The 18276-nt window shown below is 53.3% G+C and overlaps 1 protein-coding gene across 1 annotated transcript; it reads left to right on the top strand.

Annotated features, from left to right (window-relative positions):
• Positions 1-63: 63 nt before the first annotated feature.
• On the top strand, positions 64-3244 carry GPR142 (G protein-coupled receptor 142). The gene is made up of 3 exons (XM_027518894.1): positions 64-186; positions 941-1099; positions 1939-3244. The coding sequence occupies exons 1-3, from the start codon at positions 162-164 to the stop codon at positions 2790-2792; spliced, it is 1038 nt and encodes a 345-aa protein (XP_027374695.1). The 5' UTR covers positions 64-161; the 3' UTR covers positions 2793-3244.
• Positions 3245-18276: the final 15032 nt, after the last annotated feature.

Here is an 18276-nt window from a genome sequence, read left to right as displayed (position 1 = left end):
CTCCTCCCCCTCCCTTCTCCCCCACCCTCCTCCCACCACCCACCGCTTCACACGTGCTGACTGCAGACTCAGTGCTGCTGGAAGAATCGTCAGGCAAACAACTGAGAGCGAGCTGCAGGCACCCCCGGAAAAAGCCACAGGGTGACCCAGGACCCAGGAGCATGCGGCTGGCAGGAGATGAGACAGGTAAGGTGCCTAAGACCCAGGGTGGGCAGGGAGAGTGAGGTGGCAAGGTCAGCAAGGAATCTGGAGGTAGGGTGGGAATGGGGAGCTTGAAGTGGAAAAAATCAAGAGCTGGAAGGTGAAACCTAAAATCTGAAAGTGTAGACTAGGTGGGGAGGGACCAGAGCATGTTGTCTGGTCCTCATCCCAGATCGGCCACCAGCTAGATGTGTGTGATGGCAGACAGGTCACACCTGACCCCTCTGGACTCAGTTTCCCTGTCTGAAAACCAGGGCCCTTCCAGCTCCAGTGGTACTAGGAGACAGAGAGAGAGAGATGCTCTTTGGGGTAGAAAGGAGAGAACTTGGTCACATCTCTCCTTGAAGAGGAGGCAGCTGTTTGCTACAGCAGTGCGGTTGCCATGGTTACCGTGGGTCCAGGTCAGTTACCCAGGATGCCTTACGAACACGGTGCTCAAGCCCCAGTTCAGACTGTCTGACTCAGGCTGCCTGGGAACCAGGCGATTCAGAAATAATCTCTAAGATGGCAAGAAAGGCCACTGAGTACTTCTTCCCATTGATAGTGGAGCCAGGCCCCGAGGGGGTGGGCTGGGGTGGAGAGGACGTGGCTGTCGGGATTGCGTTTGGCTGGACCTGACTAGGGGCTCTGCATGGGGCCAGGGTGAGTAAAGACCTCAGGGCCAAGGTCATGGTGGGGCTGCTCCAGGCCAGGCTGGAAAGAGACCAAAAGTTCTAACCTGCCATTCTGCACCTCCTAGCTGCCCAGCTATGGGTGACCCTGCTGCCCACACCCAACAGCAGTGGGCTGAGCCAGGAGTTTGAAGGCCATCGGCCCGAGAGCCCCGTGACGTCCCCTTGTGTGGCTGGGGTCATCCCTGTCATCTACTACAGTGTCCTTCTGGGCCTGGGGCTGCCTGGTGAGTGGGGAGTGAGGTCTGGGGTCCAGGGCTGGGCCAGAAATTGGGGTCCTCCTTCAGTGGGTGCCAATCCTCCATGCTGACCCCTGAGACACAGGATAGTGGATTCCTTCCTCTTGCCTTGTGGGGGTGCTCTGGGTCACTGCAGAGCCAAGCATAGAGCGGAGTAAAAGCGAGGGTGCTCAGTGGCTGTCGTGTCTGACGCTTTGTGACCCCATGGACTGTAGCCCACCAAGCTCCTCTGTCCATGAGATCTTCCAGGTAAGAAGCCTGGAGTGGGTTGCCATTTCCTTCTCCAGGAGATCTTCCCAATCCAGGGATCGAACAGGCAACTCCTGTATCTCCGGCATTGCAGGCAGATTCTTTACCGCTGAGCCATTGCAGAAGTTTGGCGTGCTCAATAGCTAAACCCAAGTTTTCAGCAGAGCAGACAGCCCCGTTCTTCCCCCAGGAATGGGGATCTCCTAGAATGACTAAGTTCATGCAGAACAGCCCAGAGCGTCACACTGAAAGCTTCTTGCACCATCCACTGCATTCAGAGAGCAGAGCAGGGGTGTGGTATGGATGCAGGAGAGGATGGGTGGAATTAGGGAATGGCTCATCCCTGCCTGTAGCCTGGTAAGGCAGTGGCCTGCAGTGCCATGGCTGGACAAGGCAAGGCTGATCTGCTTAACCTTTCCAACAAAGTGAGCTTTAAGAAGTTTCCAGAAAGAGGAAAAGAGAGGCAAGAAGCAGCAGGCGGGGAGGGACGATGAGAAAGCACAGCCAGGCAGCCCTTCTAACCTCTGACCCCTCCCCTCCCTAACCTCGGTGACCATCAGTCAATCTCCTGACCACAGTGGCCCTGGCCCGCCTCGCCACCAGGACACGGAAGCCCTCCTACTACTACCTTCTGGCACTCACAGCCTCGGACATCGTCACCCAGGTGGTCATCGTGTTCGTGGGCTTCCTCCTGCAGGGAGCTGTGCTGGCCCGAGAGGTGCCCCAGGCCGTGGTACGCACAGCTAACATCCTGGAGTTTGCTGCCAACCATGCCTCGGTCTGGATCGCCGTCCTGCTCACGGTGGACCGGTACAGTGCCCTGTGCCACCCCCTGCGCCACCGGGCCACCTCGTCCCCGGGCCGGGCCCAGCGGGCCGTCGCCGCTGTCCTCGGCGCTGCGCTGCTCACTGGCATCCCCTTCTACTGGTGGCTGGATGTGTGGAGGGACGCGGACCCGCCCAGCACGCTGGACGAGGTGCTCAAGTGGGCTCACTGCCTCATTGTCTATTTCGTCCCTTGCGGCGTTTTCCTGGTGGCCAACCTGGCCATCGTCCGCCGGCTGCAGCGGAGGGGCCAGAGCGGGCCGCGGCCCCAGGTGGGCAAGAGCACCGCCATCCTCCTGGGCGTCACCACGCTCTTCGCCCTCCTCTGGGCACCCCGCACCTTCGTCATGCTCTACCACCTGTACGTGGCCCCCGTCTACCACGACTGGAGGGTCCACCTGGCCCTGGATGTGGCCAACATGGTGGCCATGCTCAACACCGCCGTCAACTTCGGCCTCTACTGTTTCGTCAGCAAGACTTTTCGGGCCACTGTCCGAGGGGTCTTCCAGGACGCCCACCTGCCCTGCACCCTGGGGTCACGGTCAGCGGGCATGGTGGCAGAGCCTATGCTGAAGCCTCCGGGACTCCCCAAGGGGGCAGAACTGTAGAGGAGGAGCCCACGCAGGGAGCTTGGGGTGGCTCATGCTTGGAGTACTGGGGTCTGTGGTTGTGCCCACAAACTTTATCAACACTCTCCATTGCAATCTGGGGGTGGGGAGAGAGGTTTCTCACTTCAGGGGTGGCTCCCCAGGAAGCTAAATTAATGTTGGTGGGTTGAATGAACGAATGAATAGATGGACGGATGGATGAATATGAATTGCTTTTATCCCACCCCTTCCTGGAGCCCACCTCTCATTCCCTGCGTCAATTACTTCTTTGGCTTCTGCTGGCAATGCCGGGGAGAGAGGAAGATGTCCCCAGGATTCCAGGCCTTTCCTGGGCCAGGGGGAACCATGTGTGGGGGCTGAACAATGGGGAGGAGCTGTCTGGGAAAGTGGTCTTAAGTAGACTCAATGTCCCAGCTCTGGGGCGATATAAAGACCTTGGGGTCTTGAGTGTCCTGGACTGATTTTGATTGACTCCCTGCGCTGGAGCCAGAATAGGTTCAGGGGCCCCAAACAGCCCGGGGCTGCAGTCTTCATGGTTGCCAAGGAGCAGGACTAAGCAACAAAAGGCCCTCTTAGCTCAGGGGCCAGGAGAGGGGAGAGGCGGCCCCGGCCACGCTGCTGACCTCACTGCACTTGGGGAAGAAGGCTCTTTCCCCACCAAGGCGGGGAAGGGAGATGGCTCCACTGACGGGAGGCCAGGGGGCTCTGCCCGCCCCTCCTGGACTCTCTCCTTTTGGCGGTGCCAGCCTGGAAAGGCAGCTGGGAGGGACAGCAGACGGACCTCCCACCTGCTCCAGGCATTGGGTAAACACATTAGCAGTCTGCTTTCTGCTTCTTGATCAGGCTGAACTGACCTTTCCCCTGAACGGGAGGTCCAGGCGGGCCCTCACCAGCACCCAACCCCTTCGTGGGATCACAGAAGCGAAAAAGGCAGATATGCGCCGGGCAAACAGTCAGTGCAAAATGAATGCCCTTGACCTTCCCCCTTCCCTCCCTACTTCTCTCCCCACAGCAGGAATGTCTAGGAAGGCACTTTCAGCCGCACCCATAAGGTAGAAAAGACGGTCCCCAATCCTTTGTCCACAGTTCTAGATTCCAAAAAGCTCTGAAAAGCAAGACCGTGTCCTGCGTTTGCCACAAACACATTGGGTGGCGAAACCTGACCGGAACAGGCACCGGTTCGGGTGTGTCTTGGTGCCGGGAGCTGCGCAGACTGCATTTCAGACTCAGCGGGTGTAATTTGGGGCTGATGCCCTACACCCTGCTAGACTGGAGATCTGTTACTTTGTCTAAACCACACATTACCTTCCTCTATTCTGAAAAATTATGAGGCACCTCTGGTCCCAAAAACTGAGAGAAAGAACGGAGGACCTCTGAGCAACGTCAGCCTGCCCTGAGTCGGTCAGGGGCACGGCGGATTCCCCCATCGTTACCAAACCAAACGCGGGTCCACTCCCCCCAGCACAGCATAGCCAGTCCACCAACTCCGGGTTGTGGTGGAAGAAAGTGCCGTGTTTATTGCAGATGCCGAGATAGGAATCCAGGCAGCTAGTGCTCAAAAGGCTGCAACCCCCTGATGGCTTTTAGGGAAAGTGTTTTGTGTTTTAACATAATCTTATTTATTTATTTCTAGCTGTGCTGGGTCTCTGGGTGTTGCTGCAGGTTTTCTCTCCACTTGCAAGAAGCGGGGGCTACTCTCTAGCTGCAGTATGTGGGCTTCTCATTGCGGTGGCTTCTCTTGCTGCGGAGTACCGTTTCTAGTGCAGGTTCAACAGTTGTGGGGCACGGGCTTAGCTGCTGCACGGCATATGGGATGTTTCCGGACCAGGGGTCAAACCTGTCTCCTGCCATGGCAGGCAGGTTCTTTGCCCCTGAGCCACCAGGGAAGCCCTGGGGAAAGGTTTTTAGACAGAGTGAGGGAGACGGTGGCAGGGTGAGTTTCTGATTGGGGGGTAGTGAGGTAATCAGGAGTCAACATCATCAACCTTTCTGTTTGCAACCCACCTGGAGCCTACGTGCCCGCGGACCACATGCAGTTAACGTCTTCCACCTGGTGGGGGTTTCAGTCGCTGCAAAAAGAGCTCCAAGGACTTTGCACAGAATATTACCTACAGCTCTTGAAGAGAAACTGAAGTCTTTGACTTGGTTTAATGACTAAACTGTTATGATTTTATCTTGTTTGACTGTTTTCCTTTCATCCAACAAATGTATTTCCATGTAATTTAACATACCAAATAAGGAGTCCGGGCTTTTAAAGCACTGGGTGCCTGGACTTCTCACTTGGCACCCTGCAATAAACGCTACCCTTTCCTTCCCCTGGAATGGGTGAATTTAACTCGGATGGCCATTATATCTACTATTGCGGGCAGGAATCCCTCAGAAGAAATGGAGTAGCCATCACGGTCAACAGAAGAGTCTGAAATGCAGTACTTGGGTGCAATCTCAAAAACAACAGAATGATCTCTATTCATTTCCAAGGCAAACCATTCAATATCACAGTAATCCAAGTCTATGCCCCAACCTGTAACGCTGAAGAAGCTGAAGTTGAATGGTTCTATGAAGACCTACAAGACCTTTTAGAACTAACACCCAAAAAAGATGTCCTTTTCATTATAGGGGACTGGAATGCAAAAGTAGGAAGTCAAGAAACACCTGGGGTAACAGGCAAATTTGGCCTTGGAATACGGAATGAAGCAGGGCAAAGCCTAATAGAGTTTTGCCAAGAGAACACACTGGTCATAGCAAAAGCCCTCTTCCAACAACACAAGAGAAGACTCTACACATGGACATCACCAGATGGTCAACACCAAAATCAGATTGAATATATTCTTTGCAGCCAAAGATGGAGAAGCTCTATACAGTCAGCAAAAAACAAGACCAGGAGCTGACTGTGGCTCAGATCATGAACTCCTTATTGCCAAATTCAGACTTAAATTGAAGAAAGTAGGGAAAACCACTAGACCATTCAGGTATGACCTAAATCAAATTTCTTATGATTATACAGTGGAAGTGAGAAATAGATTTAAGGGACTACATCTGATAGATAGAGTACCTGATGAATTTATGGATGGAGGTTCATGACATTGTACAGGAGACAGGGATCAAGACCATCCCCATGGAAAAGAAATGCAAAAAAGCAAAATGGCTGTCTGGGGAGGCTTTACAGATAGCTGTGAAAAGAAGAGAAGTGAAAAGCAAAGGAGAAAAGGAAAGATATAAGCATCTGAATGCAGAGTTCCAAAGAATAGCAAGGAGAGATAAGAAAGCCTTCGTCAGCGATCAATGCAAAGAAATAGAGGAAAACAACAGAATGGGAAAGACTAGAGATCTCTTCAAGAAAATTAGAGATACCAAGGGAACATTTCATGCAAAGATGGGCTCGATAAAGGACAGAAATGGTATGGACCTAACAGATGTAGAAGATGTTAAGAAGAGGTGGCAAGAATACACAGAAGAACTGTACAGAAAAGATCTTCACGACCAAGATAATCACGATGGTGTGATCACTGACCTAGAGCCAGACATCCTGGAATGTGAAGTCAAGCGGGCCTTAGAAACCATCACTACAAACAAAGCTAGTGGAAGTGATGGAATTCCAGTTGAGCTATTTCAAATCCCGAAAGATGATGCTGTGAAAGTGCTGCACTCAATATGCCAGCAAATTTGGAAAACTCAGCAGTGGCCACAGGACTGGAAAAGGTCAGTTTTCATTCCAATCCCAAAGAAAGGCAATGCCAAAGAATGCTCAAACTACTGCACAATTGCACTCATCTCACATGCTAGTAAAGTAATGCTCAAAATTCTCCAAGCCAGGCTTCAGCAATACATGAACCATGAACTTCCAGATGTTCAAGCTGGTTTTAGAAAAGGCAGAGGAACCAGAGATCAAATTGCCAACATCCGCTGGATCATGGAAAAAGCAAGAGAGTTCCAGAAAAACATCTATTTCTGCTTTATTGACTATGCCAAAGCCTTTGACTGCGTGGATTACAATAAACTATGGAAAATTCTGAAAGAGATGGGAATACCAGGCCACCTGACCTGCCTCTTGAGAAACTTATATGCAGGTCAGGAAGCAACAGTTAGAACTGGACATGGAACAACAGACTGGTTCCAAATAGGAAAAGGAGTATGTCAAGACTGTACATTGTCACCCTGCTTATTTAACTTATATGCAGAAACGCTGGGCTGGAAGAAGCACAAGCTGGAATCAAGATTGCTGGGAGAAATATCAATAACCTCAGATATGCAGATGACACCACCCTTATGGCAGAAAGTGGAGAGGAACTAAAAAGCCTCTTGATGAAAGTTGATGAGGAGAGTGAAAAAGTTGGCTTAAAGCTCAACATTCAGAAAATGAAGATCATGGCATCTGATCCCATCACTTCATGGGAAATAGATGGGGAAACAGGAAACAGTGTCAGACTTTATTTTTGTGGGCTCCAAAATCAGTGCAGATGGTGACTGCAGCCATGAAATTAAAAGACGCTTACTCCTTGGAAGGAAAGTTATGACCAACCTAGATAGCATATTCAAAAGCACAGACATTACTTTGCCAACACAGGTCTGTCTAGTCAAGACTATGGTTTTTCCTGTGGTCATGTATGGATGTGAGAGTTGGACTGTGAAGAAAGCTGAGCGCCGAAGAATTGGTGCTTTTGAACTGTGGTGTCAGAGAAGACTCTTGAGAGTCCCTTGGACTGCAAGGACATCCAACCAGTCCATTCTGAAGGAGATCAGTCCTGGGTGTTCTTTGGAAGGACTGATGCTGATGCTGAAACTCCAATACTTTGGCCACCTCATGCAAAGAATTGACTCATTGGAAAAGACTCTGATGCTGGGAGGGATTGGGGGCAGGAGGAGAAGGGGACGACAGAGGATGAGATGGCTGGATGGCATCACCAACTCGATGGACATGAGTTTGGGTAAACTCCAGGAGACGGTGATGGACAGGGAGGCCTGGCGTGCTGCAGTTCATGGGGTCGCAAAGAGTCGGACACGACTGAGCGACTGATCTGAACTTCCTTCACCACAACCTGGTGTCAGTAGGCGGGCTTTGCATTCAGGCACAGGACCCGACTCTTGTTCAGTAACACTGTGTGCACAGAGACGCGTCCATGGGAAGAGTTGATGAACCAGAGCTTCATTCCTTGCTTAAGGAGGAAGTGGGTGTGAGTGTAGGTTCCTTAAGAAGGGGCGCAAGACATGATGCCTCCCCCAGCCCTTCCCAGGGACCAAGTCCACCCTACAGAGCAAAGTGCTGGGAAGAAAGGCATCTTTTGACGCAGAATCAAATGACACATTGTGAGGGAGAGACCCCCCTTCCCACTTTATAGGAAACCTGCAGGGCCCTGCAGGAGAGCTGTCCAGTCTCAGGGGAGACCTTGGCCATGGAAGGCAGCTGCAGTGGGGCAAGACAAGAAGCCTCTTTCAACTGGCTGGGGAGCTGTCTTCACGGAGACAGAAAGGGCCTTCACCGGTGGTCCAGTGGTTAAGAATCCATCTGCCAGTGCAAGGGACACGGGTTTGATCCCTGGTCTGGGAACTAAGGGGCTTCCCTGGGGGCTCAGACTGTAAAGAATCTGGCTGCAGTGTGGGAAACCTGGGTTCAATCTCTGGGTTGGGAAGATCCCCTGGAGAAGGGAACTGCTGCCCATGCCATGGACAGAGGAGCCAGGCAGGCTACAGTCCATGGGGTCACACGGAGTCGGACATGACTTAGAGACTAACTTACCACCACCATCATATTTCCCTATGAAGCTTTAGGTAGCAGTTCCCTTTTGATATCTTTATAACCTTTAATGAAAGCGAGAAATCATCACTGTGATAACAAGCCACTGAAATGGGAATGAAAGGTACTCTTGAAGCTGGTTATCTTTCCTTTGCAAATTTTTGTCATTAAAGCCTCAATGGCTTCTGGAGAACTTCACTTCCCGGGTGTGGGTCACCCTGCTCGTCTCCACCCCACCTGCTGAACTACCTTGGCTGATGGAAATCCTTTTTGAAATTCCAAGCTTTTCCCTTGCAGGTTCCTCCCACCCCACCCCAGATTTTCCATTTCATCAGTTGATCTTATCTCCTATCTTTAACCCTGTGTTAATACCTGAGGACAGTTGTTTGTCACGTATTTCCAAGTCTACATATGATTTCTGCCAGTCTAGAAGTTGGTCGACAGCTTGTTTTCTGATCTCTGTGTCCAGGTGTATTCATTTCCTAGATCTGCCATAACAAAATACCATAGTCTGGGGGCTTAAGCAACAGAAATTAATTTTCTTAAGGCTCTGTGAGCTGGAAGTCCAAGATTAAGGTGTCGGCAAGCTGGTTGCTTTCGGCAGCCTTATCCCTTGGCTACAGATGCTCTCCTCTGTGTCTTCCAAAGCTCTTTCCTCTTTGCAGGCATATCCCTGGTGTCTCTGTGTCCTAATATTTTTTTTTCTTTAGGATTTTTTTGATGTGGACCATTTTTATGGTCATTATTGGATTTGTTATGTTACTTCTGTTCTATATTTTGGCTTTCTGGTTGCAAGACATGTGGAATCTTAGTTCCCTGACCAAAGATCGAACCTGCACCCCTGCATCGGAAGGCAAAGTCTTAACCACTTGGTCCGCCAGGAGAAGTCCCCTAATCTCCTCATCTTAAAAAGACACCAGTCATATTGGATGTGTGCCCGCCCTAATGGCCTCATTTTAACTCAGTCATCTCTTTAAATTCACATTCTGATGTACAGAGGGTTAGGGCTTCAGTCTACGAATTTAGGGAGACACAATTTGGCCCATAGCACTGTGGTTATTTCAAAAGGAAATTTCGTTTGGCTGCATGTCCAGTTTTTGACGAGAAGAATTTTTCTCTTAGCTCTTTAGGAAATGTCTCCCCACCTTTCTTTCTGGTTGGTGTAGCAGAATTCAACGTCAGTCTTGAATCCTCAAATGTGACCTCTCCTTTCTTCCTGAATTCTTGGAAGATCTTGATATTTTTGGTTAAACCATAATGAAGAAACATCTGAGGACAAGTGTCTTCCCTCAAGAAGTTTCCCGAAGTCGGCTACAGAACTTTGAAATTCCACACTGAGAATATCTCCTCCTCGTTCAGAAGAATTTTCTCCATTTTCTTAGCTGTGACAGGGTTGCTGGCCCCCTTTCCGGCTGCTGCTCTCGGGCAGGAGAATAAAGTCGTTGTCTGCCACATTTCCTGGGCTCCCTTTAATGCTCCCAACCTCCAACAGCGTGTTGGGTTTTTTTTTCCATTCCTCGTTGGGCTTAAGGTTTGCACAGGCTTCCCTTGTGGCTCAGCTGGTAAAGAATCCGCCTGCAATACGGCAGACCTGGTTCAATCCCTGGGCTGGGGAGATCCCCTGGAAAAGGGAAAGGCTACTCACTGCAGTATTCTGGCCTGGAGAATTCCATGACTGTATAGTCCATGGGGTTGCAAAGAGTCGGACACAACTGAGCAAGTGTCACTGAAGTGTGCACGGCTCCCTAGCACTGCCAAAGATCCCCTCTTACCTGCACTCACTGCCTCTGCCCCCTCATGTAGTGGTCAGTGGTCCCGGGGGCTTCTGACCTCACTCCCCTAATCCCGCTGTGGCCTCCTCCACCTCCCAGCCCCACCTCCACCCCCAGCCCCCAACCTCCACCCGCTCCGTGTCCATTGGGTAAAGGGCCCCATGGCTGTCCACGTGCTCCTGGGATGGGGAAGGGTGGGAGGGGGCATGCTGGAGACAAGGAACCAGCCTTCTAGAGGGTCTGCTATTTTCAGCAACCATGCCCAGGGAAGGGGGTCGCCCCCAGAGAGCAAAACTTTACTTATTTACCAGATTAAATGTTGAGCCCCTTGGTCGGCCAGGTTATGGATCTGTCGGCAGGGACAATGGGATGGTCTTTGGCAAGGGAGTGTCTTGGGAATCTTGGTGTTCCCCACCTCCCCATCCCCACCAAGGCCCTGATTCCTTTGTCAGCGGGGAAGCTTGAGGGTCTTGCGACCCAACTTCCCGCTTTGTCCCGTCACTATGGGATAAGACAGCAGGGGGCGCTGCAGGATAGGCCGGATGCGCAGACTGGCCTGGTAGCCAGGGGGCGGGCCTTTAAAGCAGATTTCCAGGCAGATCTAAGTTATTGCCAAGAAACTGTGCCTGCCCAGCCCCACCCCCACCCCCACCCCTCCACTCCCCTCCACGCCCCCACCCACCCTCACCCCCACCCCCATCCCCATCACGTCCGCAGCCAGCAGGGAGCAGCTGGGCAGAAGGGCTCAACCGGTCCCCTAGTCGCTCTTCTCCACCCTGAGGCCACGGAGTCACGACCTTCCTCCAAGCCGGGAGGTGGCGGAGACGGGCGGGTGGCGGCGGTTTCCCCAGGTCCTCCTGGCGACTGGGAAGGCTGGCTGCGCGGGGCAGTGTGTGAAGGGCCCTGTCCTCGTCCGTTCCGCCTGGTCCGGGCAGCCCCTCCCGCTGATCCCACATTGGCTGCCTGCCCTCCCCGCGGTGGGCACCGGCCTACCCGGACTCCGCAGCCGCAGGGCCTCGGTCAGTGCCTCTAGGGTCCCAGGCTCCCCCAGAAGCTCCTGCCCAGGGTACACTCCCCACTCAGGGAGTGTGAGCCTCGACTTCAGCCCCACACAAGCCAGGATGGAGGGAGGAGGCGGGAAGGGGAGGGAGATGGGGCGGGGAGAAGCGGGCAGGGGAGAAGCCGACCCCACAGTGAGTCACCCTCCGAGCTGGGACCCAGGTAGGGTGCCGGGGCGGGGCTCCCGGGATGCTGCAGCCCTTCAGCCAGGGCCCCCGGGGGCTCCCCAGGCACCGAGGGGGCAGGAAGGCAGGCCTGGCTGAGGGGCGCCCTGCAGGGGAGGGAAGAAGGGAAGGGGGGTGTGGAGGCTCGTCCAGAGCCTCCTCCTGTCTGATCACACCTCCCCTCAAGGAACCGGGAAAGAGGACGCCCCTGGGGGGAGCCGGTCTGCCACCTGGCCCTCCCTCACCTTCTCCTGGAAAGGAGAGCTCAGGCCACCGTCTAGGTGCCCCTGGAGAAAGTGGGTACGGGCCTGACTCTGCCTCGTGGCCAAAAGGGGTTTCCCACCCAGGGCCCCCACCTACCCTCCTTCTCGGGGTCCTCTAGGCAGGAGCGGGGATGGGGTGATGAGGACATGGTTGGTCCACTTCCCACAGTCACCCCTGACCTCTGACCTCAGGTCCCATGCCCCTGGCCATGGCTGGGGCCTCCCACCCCTCCAGCTGAGCCTGGGCAAGGGCTCCTCCAGTCTTGGGCACCCCTTCCACCCACTTGCCGGCCTGGCTCCGCCCCGCCACCCCAACTCTCCACGGCTGCTGGAAGTGAAAGAGTTAACAAGGTCTGTGGCGTTTCCCTCCTAGACTCCTCCTAGATGTATATTTAGCAGACAGGGCAAAGCCAGGGAGAGGAATGCCCAGCTGCCCTGGCACTGGAGCCCCTGATGGCCACACTACTCCCGGGAGAGTGGGGGCGGCTCTAAATGGAAGGCTGTGGTCTCAGGCGGGACTTGGAGGCCTCTGTGGAGAAGGGCAGGGTGTTGCTCCTTTTCCAGAGAGAAGGACCGAATGACTGGGTCTCCCAGGGCCGCGGGAGGCAGGATTGTGGGAAGGGGGCTGGCATCAGAGGGCTCACTGCCAAGGGGCATTGGGGCACAGCTGGCTGGGAGGGTTCCTTCCACCTGCCAAACCCGGTGCTGGCCTGGGCGAGGGACCGTGAGAACTGAGGGTCTCAGGCCGGGTGCCCCAACCGGTTCAGGTGCCCGCCTGGCTGGCTGGACGTGGCCGGAGGGGAGATGGCTGGGGAGCCGTGTGCCAGCAGTCACCTGTTCACTTTGGGACAGCGGGCATTGCCAGCAGACGTCACGTGGGGTGGGCTAGAGCAGGAGTTTTTCTAAATTCTCCATCGAGAGTGCTTCCAGGGGCCCGACTTTTGAGAAGTGACTGACAGGTGGGATGATGGCACAGTATTTGGCTTTAATGGTGGGGAACCCACTGAGCTGGCACCAGGGCACCTGGGTTCTGGACCTTTCTCTGATACCAACACACTGCATGACCTTGGAAAAGTCATTTCTGGCCCCAGGGGTCTCACTTAGCTCGTCCGTAAAATGTGGAGGTTGGACAACACGGGACCCACGGTCAAGTCGATTGGCAAACTCCAGAGTCCTGGATGAACCTCAGTTCAGAGTAGAAGGGTGAGACACAGCCTGCTGGTTGGGAGGCATCTCACAGAATAAGCAGCAGCTTCTGAGACTCTCCCATGGACCTGTGTGTTTGTGGGGTGTGTGTGTGTGTGTGTGTGCGCGCGCACACATGCAAGCGCCTCCTGGCCTTCTGAGACCTCTGATCTCCCTCTTAGACCTGCTGCCTCACCTCCAGGGAGCTCCTCTGTGATGAAATAGAAGTGGGCTCCCATAGAGTGAAAGTGTTAGTTGCTCAGTCATGTCCAACCCTTTGCAACCCCATGGACTGTAGCCTGCCAGGCTCCTCTGTCCATGGAATTTTCCAGGCAAGAGTACTAGAGTGGGTTGTCATTTCCTCCTCCAGGGGACCTTCCTGACCCAGGGATCAAACCCGCATCTGCATTTCCTGCATTGGCAGGCAGATTCTTTACCGCTGAGCCACCTGGGGAGCCACAGGACCAGACACTAGGCTTAATATTTTGTTTGCACCATCTAATAGACTCTTCATAATAACCCTCAGGAGGTAAGAATTATTACCTTCGTTTTTCTAGATGGACATGAAAAAAGGGCAACAGTTAGTTGCTCAGTCATGTCTGACTCTATGCGACTCCATGGACCTTCACGACCTTCACCCAGAGAACCAGGGTCTCGATGAACGTTAGTCTCGATGAACCATGCGTTGCTGGCAGATTCTTTACTGTCTGAGCCACCAGGGAAGCCCATAGATGGACATATACTGAGGGTCAAAGAGTTAAAGCAATTGGCCTGCAAAACATGCCTAGTTCGTGGTGAGGCAGGACTCAGATGCAGGCCTGTTTGTTCATCCCTGGGTTCGGTGCATCTCACAGTTGGGCAAGGTGCTTGAGTTAGCTGGGAGCACAGACCCAGGAAGGAGGCATAGAGCACGCATCGTTTTGCTTTCTTCTCACTCTTGGAGTCAGGTAAAAACAGAGAGGACTTTGCCGAAACCTGGTGGGTGGGTGACGGGCCATCCCCAGTGGGAAATGAATGAAGGTGGAAAAGTGAGTGGTGCCGGCTTGGAGGCCTCTCTTGGAGGCTGAGTTTCTTCCGATGGTTCTTAAGATCACATTCCAGTAGGATCCCTCCAACTGCATTATAGACGAGGGATTGATGAGGCTGGAGAGCCCTTAGGAGACCACTGGGAGGGTCCAGGCATCATAGAAAAGGTGAGTCCAGGATGGAGGGCCCAGATGCCCCTCAGGGTATGCTGAGTTTGGAGAAGACCCGGGGACACAGAGAGGGAATGCTCACCCCCTCTGTGGCCCCTGGAGCCCTTCTGGAGGGAAGGGAGATTGTGGAAGAGGCTGCACATGGAGACAGAGGAGGATGTTTGCCTGTGTTGTGACATAATTCCAGATAGGAGCGTCCCAGGAGTTCGCTGGTGGTCCGGTGGCTAAGACTCTGTGCTCCTGACTCAGGGGGCCCAGGTTCAATCCCTGGTCTGGAAACTAAGATCCTGTAAACCCCACGGTGTGGCAAAAAATTAATACTATCTATTAATATTGTTTAAATCAGTGTATGTTAATAAATATTAATATATTTAACAATATTAATATTAATAAAACGAAACGATTAATATTTAAATCGGTGTATATTAATAATTATTACTATATTTAACCATATTAATAATTGATATTAATAAATGAAAACAATAATAGAAGTAGAGCGTAGACTTCCCTGGTGGCCCAATGGGTTAAGACTGAACTTCCAAGGCAGGGGGGCACAGGTTCGATCCCTGGTTGGAGAACTAAGATCCCACATGTCACATGACATGGCCAAGAATAAATAAACGTTTTTTAAAAAGTAGGGTGTCCTATGTGAGAGGTTAGAAGTGCATACCTGGTTTTCTCTGATTGGTCCTAAGCTGGAAGCCCAGATAAGAGTTAGGGCAGCTGTCAATCATTAATTAAGCCCTGCCGACGTGGGATGATTGCTGCCGGGGTAACTGTTTGACTTTCTGGACCACTTGTCCAGGATAGCGGTCTGATTTCCTACAAGTCTGACTTACGGCTAGCAGGCTGGCTTCCTGGCATGGTTGCCGCTGATTGCAGGTCAGAGATCTATTTTTATAGAAGCTCTGGCCATGATCCATCTGTATATTTAGTGTCTCAACAACAACCCATGAGTATCACCCGTTTTTCAGGCAAACAAACGAGGAAGTCATAGGGCCGAAGTCGTAGGGCCAGTACGTTTCAGAACCTGGACAGGAAGCCACTGGTTTTCAGCTTGTATTTCTTTGCCTTTCAGTCTTCTGGAGGCAAGGGTCCTGACCCCTAGCCTCCAACCCCTATGCCAGTACACTGAGCTTGCTCTCAATAAATATTTATTAAAGTTAAGGCGTAGTAAAGTTTGAGGGAACCAGGTAGAAATGCAAAATGAAAGTGTGTGTGTCCAGTGGGGGTGGGTAGTTCCCTGGTGGCCCAGTGGTTACGATTCTGGGCTTTCACTGCAGTGGCCCAGGTTCAGTACCTCGTCAGTAAACTGAGATCCCACAAGCCACCTGACATGGCCAAATAAAAGAATAGAGCAGAATGGGGTGCCGGGGGATCCTGGCTGGAAGGGCACCACCGTTAGAACTGTCAAGCGTTCGAACATCTTCCCTCTTGGCGTCCCACGGGCATCTCTGCACTCGAGGCTTGGACACCGAAACCACAGGCTGAGACACGCGGATCTGGGCCAGCTGGGTGGGAGGGAACTCGCCTCTGGGAGACAAAAGCCGTCCACCCACCGGCCTGTCCACCACCCTGTTCTAATCGATGTATTGGGAGGTCTGGTCCAACCTCGCTGAGTAATTAGGGGCAGTCAAGAGCTGAGAAGGACACTTCCTCTCAGGAGCTGGCCTGGGGGTCTGGCCAGGTGAGGGGGACGGGAGCCTCCAGCCCTGTTGGAGGCAGAATTCTCAGGCGGCCGCGTGATCTCTGCCCCTGTCCTCGGGAGTTACTCCGTGATTATATTATGTTACGCAGTAGAGAACCACACTGCAGGGGAGGGTGGTGACCTGAGGTCAGGTGATGGGGTGGTCAGACAACCCCCACCCTGGGGCGGGGGGAGGTCAGGTGATCTGGCTGCCAGCGTGTTCTGTATTCGCCCTGAGATTCCACAAGCCCTAGTTTGTGTATCTCTGAAGGGATCAGTTGGCCTGAGCAATCTAACCCCGCCAACTGTGATCTGGATTCCTCTGAGGCCAGGAGAGGCCAGGACGAAGGCCAGCTCCCCTGGGTGATGCTGGTCCGGTGGATGTCGGTGGCTGTTCGGTCCCGTGGACAGAAATAAGCAGAAGAATTCACTTCTGGATGTGGGTGTGGTGACCCTGGACCCGTGGGATTCCCACCCCGCCCTCTGCAGCCTCAGTTCCTCTACGACCTCAGGTTGGAAGGGCTGCACCTGGAAGAACCACAAGCGTGGCTGTTGATCTTTCCCAGGGCTTGGTTCTGCTTTCTCCCTGGGGCCTTACAGGAGGGTGTGGTCACAACTGATAGAGACCTAAGCGTCCAGCCAGCCCACTCAGTACACACAAAGGCTGGGCATCAGGAGCCTGAGCCAGGGCTGGGGAGGTGACTGGCCCCTCGCTACCGCCACTCACGGCCTTTCTGACACCGTGTGGACGAAACTCACTGCAAGAGAAAGGAAGTGGGCAGGGCCTGCACAGCGCCGGTAGACCTTTCAGTGGCTCTGCCTCCGTCAGCCTCTCTCTTTCTTCTTTTCCCCAGAAAGGCATCCACCAGAGGGCTTGGTTCCCTGAAAAACTAAGGGAAGAGAAAAGCAACTAGAGATGATCACACTAAGGGAAGTCAGTCAGAAAGACAAACACCACATGATATCACTTATATGTGGAATCTGAAATATGACACAAACGAGCTTATCTTCAAAACAGACTCATAGACGTAGGGAGCAGACTTGTGGTTGCCAAGGTGGGGCAGGTAGGGGAGGGATGAGGAGGGAGGCTGGGATTGGTAGATGCAAATTATTACATATAGAGTGGTTAAACAACAGGGTCCTCCTGTATATTCAATATCCTGGGATAAGCATGCTAAGTTGCTTCAGTCGTGCCTGACTCTTTGACGCTATGGACTGTAGCCCACCAGGCTCCTCTGTCCACGGGATTCTCCAGGCAAGAACGCTGGAGTGAATTGCCATGCCCTTCTCCAGGGGATCTTCCAGACCCAGGGATGGAACCCATGTCTCTTATATCTCCTGCACTGGCAGGCGGGCTCTTTACCACTAGTGCCATCTGGGAAGCCCATACAAAGCCCTCTGTTGGCTTCCTGTTGCCTGGGGTAAGATGCTGCCCTTTGAGGTACTAGCTGCCAGGCTCTCGGCCTGTCTCTCCCCATGTCCCCCTCCCAACCATGCTCCAGCCAAGCTGGCAGATTCCCGGCACCTGTTCAGTGCCTGACAAATGGATGTTATTCTCCATTAAATTGGTACCAAGTGCATGAGTGATAACAGGCAGTCTGGCCAATCGGAGACTTTCCTTTCAGCTTTGAGGTTCTGAGCAGAGCAGACAGCACCTACGTGCACACCAGTCTTAGCGCCCTCGCTATGCAGTGCTGTGCAGCGGCTCTACGGAGACAGTCTGGGTCCCCTTGAACTGGGGTGACGACCTGGCCTTTATTGTCCCCCACCCCTTGCTGCCTGCCTGCCACTGGCTGCCCTCCGTGGGGCTCCCGGGGAAAGGAAGGGCTGCAGGCGGGGCAGAGGGCCCCTGGTGGGAGCTCTGGATCAGGTGGTTTTCTCAGCAGCACAGGGGCCCCTTCCAGTCCTCCAGGCCCTGAAACTCACCCACAGGAGCGGAGAGCAAGGTCGAAGCTGAGGTGGAGCTGAGATGCCAGCTCCTGGGCGAGAAGGAGGAGGAATCTGCACAAAGGGTCCTTCTGCATCGAGGGGCCCCAGTGGGTAGGCCTGCAGCTAAGAAAACATCTTTAGTGGTTTTTACTGCAGGCACCTACATTCCTGAATAGCTGAAGGGGAGAAGGCCCCAGAAGGGGGTGGAGGGAGGCTCCCCACCTGGCCTTGCTACAAGGAACAAGCATTGAAAGGAGCTAGAAATATGGTACAGAAAGTTCTGGGAGCTTATTAAGGGCAGATCCTCAAGGAAGCCAGGAGCCAACCAACAGACAGAGCCTGGCTTTCTTTCTCTCCAGGACAGGGCGCTCAGAGCAGTGTTGAGCTTCTTCTTAGGGGAATCCTGTGTCCATGAGGCTTTCAGAGAAAGGAGTTTTCTCCGAGGGAGAGGAGTGCCTTTTCTTCTCTATTTGTAGATCTCCAGAGTGTATCTGGTAA

Source organism: Bos indicus x Bos taurus, chromosome 19 (assembly GCF_003369695.1).
Source record: "Bos indicus x Bos taurus breed Angus x Brahman F1 hybrid chromosome 19, Bos_hybrid_MaternalHap_v2.0, whole genome shotgun sequence".
NCBI classification, from domain to species: domain Eukaryota; kingdom Metazoa; phylum Chordata; class Mammalia; order Artiodactyla; family Bovidae; genus Bos; species Bos indicus x Bos taurus.
Note: the sequence above shows the minus strand (reverse complement) of the source record. Positions and strands in the feature narration are given on the sequence as shown.